This window comes from Calliphora vicina, unplaced genomic scaffold (assembly GCF_958450345.1).
Source record: "Calliphora vicina unplaced genomic scaffold, idCalVici1.1 scaffold_56, whole genome shotgun sequence".
NCBI classification, from domain to species: domain Eukaryota; kingdom Metazoa; phylum Arthropoda; class Insecta; order Diptera; family Calliphoridae; genus Calliphora; species Calliphora vicina.
Genome location: NW_027052583.1, coordinates 56,267 through 59,071, shown reverse-complemented (window position 1 = coordinate 59,071; position 2,805 = coordinate 56,267). Strand labels below are relative to the sequence as shown.

General features: G+C 33.4%; 1 protein-coding gene across 1 annotated transcript; it reads right to left on the bottom strand.

Annotated features, from left to right (window-relative positions):
• Positions 1-608: 608 nt before the first annotated feature.
• LOC135963035 (uncharacterized) lies at positions 609-1,715 on the bottom strand. The gene has a single exon (XM_065514816.1). It carries the CDS (start codon positions 1,713-1,715, stop codon positions 609-611), a length of 1,107 nt encoding a protein of 368 aa, XP_065370888.1.
• Between the last annotated feature and the right edge of the window lie 1,090 nt (positions 1,716-2,805).

The window sequence follows — 2,805 nt, the reverse complement described above, 5'->3', positions numbered from 1 at the left end:
GGCAAGTTTTGAACAAACGATTTCCAAGTTTTACTGAGATCTTTATCCAATGGTTCATCCCAGTCTGATTGCAATTTCCACAAATGTTGTATAAACAATTTTGCCGTTACCGTAATCGGTGTTAACCATCCTAATGGATCGAATATCCTTGCGATACGTGATAACACAATCCGTTTCGTAATTTTAAGATCATCCTCGATTTGCATGTTGAATGTAAAATTATCCGTCTTAGGGTTCCATTGCAAACCCAATGTTTTCAAACATGCATCTTCTTGTATGTTTAGCACCTCATTATTTTCAAAGTTGTCAGTTTTTATTATCTGACCATTGTTGGATATCCATTTACGCAAATGAAACCCAAATTTATCTAAGTGGTTGGATATTGCTTCTCGTATCTTCTTACAATCTTGGATTGTATCTGCTCCAGTTAGTAAATCGTCCATGTAAAAGTCTTCTTTTATTCTGCTAGAAATATCTTCATCTTTACAATGATTGGCAATTTCAATTAATGTTCTAATTGCCAAAAAGGGTGCTGAACTGGTACCATACGTTACAGTTGTTAATTTGTATTGTTCAATTGGATTGCTTGGATTCTTCCTCCACAAAACCTATTGGTATTCTTGATCAGGTGTATCAATTTTTATTTGGCGAAACATTTTCTCCACATCAGAAGATATTACATATTTCCATGACCTCCATTTCGTAATGATGTCAAATATATCTTTTTGTAGCTTGGGACCTACTTGCAATATGTCGTTTAAGCTTTTACCGTTGGTAGTTTTGGAAGAAGCATCGAATACCACTCTTACTTTTGTAGTTAAGCTACTTTCTCGTACTACCGCTTGATGAGGTAAGTAGTATTTACCATTACAGCTTGGATCTACTTTCTTCATATGGCCCATTGATAGCAATTCTTCCATTATTTTGCAGTATTCGTTGTTTAGTAATGGATTTTCTTTTAGCCGCCTCTCTAGACTCATCAATCGAGCCATCGCCCTCTTGTAAGAATCGCCAAGCTCGCAATCTTCTAAAAATGGTATTCTTACGATAAATTTACCATCTTCATCTCTTCTTGTTGTTTCAGAATATAGTTTTAGGCATTTATCTTCCTCGTCTTGGGAATTTTCCTCCTCTATTTCCTCGATTTCCCAGAACCTTTCAATGTTGGTAGTAGCTACTGATTTTGTATTGCTTTTATGGTTTACTCGGATCACGCCAGATAGAATCCAACCCAACTTAGTGTTTTGCCCAAGAATTTTCTCTTCACGATGTACACCGTCTTCCAATATTTGCGAGAATAAGTCGGCACCAATAACAATATCAATTCTATCTGCTTTGTTGAAATTGGGATCTGCTAAATTGAAGTTTTTCCATTTTTGCACATCATAATTAAATGATACATCGGGATGAGTTGCCACTAATTTTGGTAATATTAATGCCTCTGCTGTTATCATCTCGTTGCTTAGAAATCTCGGATGTATTTCTAAGTTTATTTTTGCTTTTGCAACCCCTACCACTGTTTGTCCCAGGCCTTGTAGTTTAACCTCAGTTTTCTTCCTGGGTAATTGGAGGATTTGTGCTGCTTCTTCGCTTATAGAGGTTATCTGCGAACCTTGATCAATTAAAGCCCGTAATGTTATATATTCTTGATGTAAGGATTTTACCCGCACTTGGGCTGTAGCTAGCAAAACGCTGCTCAATGTGTTCGTGCTCATCGTTGAATTAACTCGCTGCTTTTCAAAATGAATAAGTGTATGATGATACAACCCACATTTTTGACATTTGCTTTCGCTTAAACATTATTTGTCTGTTTTGTGCTTAAGGCAATTTTATCTTATCGGAAATTTGAGTGATTTCTTTCAGTATTTGCAATTGAACTTTATATAAGTTCACTCGGCTTGACATTTTTGAAAGTTTTTTTTTTTTTTTTTTTTTGAAGAAGATTTGTGTTTTAGTTTGTTTTTGTTTTTTAAGTTTTATTTTTTTTTTTTTTTAAATTTTGCTGGTTCACTCTCTTCGAAGGACCAATATGTTTGAAGTATTGTAAATAATAAGATATTTTTTACACACTAAAAAATATTTTATTAAGTTTCAACTTAAGTACTATTTACACGAATCTTAGTCTAATATAGTAGGCATGTGTACGTGATCTTACGCTTAGAATCTTATCTTTGATGTTTACAATTTCTTTATCATAACATGGACATATGTGAATGAATAGGATAACATAAACATTACCACACGGACCAGTGTGAATGACAAGGGTTGGTTTTTTCTTATCTAAGTAATGCACACATGCGTATAAGTACATAAAAAGGTCATAAATTTAGTTTTACAATTATATTATTTCTAAAGTATTTATATTGATAAAAGTAGAATATTAAAAAGAAATATTATGTTCAACTACACTTGAACATTAGGGCCTTTTAAAATTGCGATTTATATGAAGTCGTTAAAAACTGGGGTAATTTTGTAACATTTTTCGAAAAATGTCCGGTATACCCGCATATATATCGGGTACTGTTTATGCTAGCTACTTAAGTTATAACTTGTTAGAAAGCTACAATCTCATGCAATCCAAATATAAAAAATTAGCTTCCTTGCACTTTAGGGGCCTTTAGAATTGCGATTTATATGAAGTCATTAAAAACTGGGGTAATTTTGGGACATTTTTCGAAAAATGTCCGATATACCCGCATATATATCGGGTACTATTTATGCTAGCTACTTAAGTTATACCTTGTTAGAAAGCTACAATCTCATGCCATCTAAATATAAAAAATTTAGCTTTCTAGCTCTTTAGGG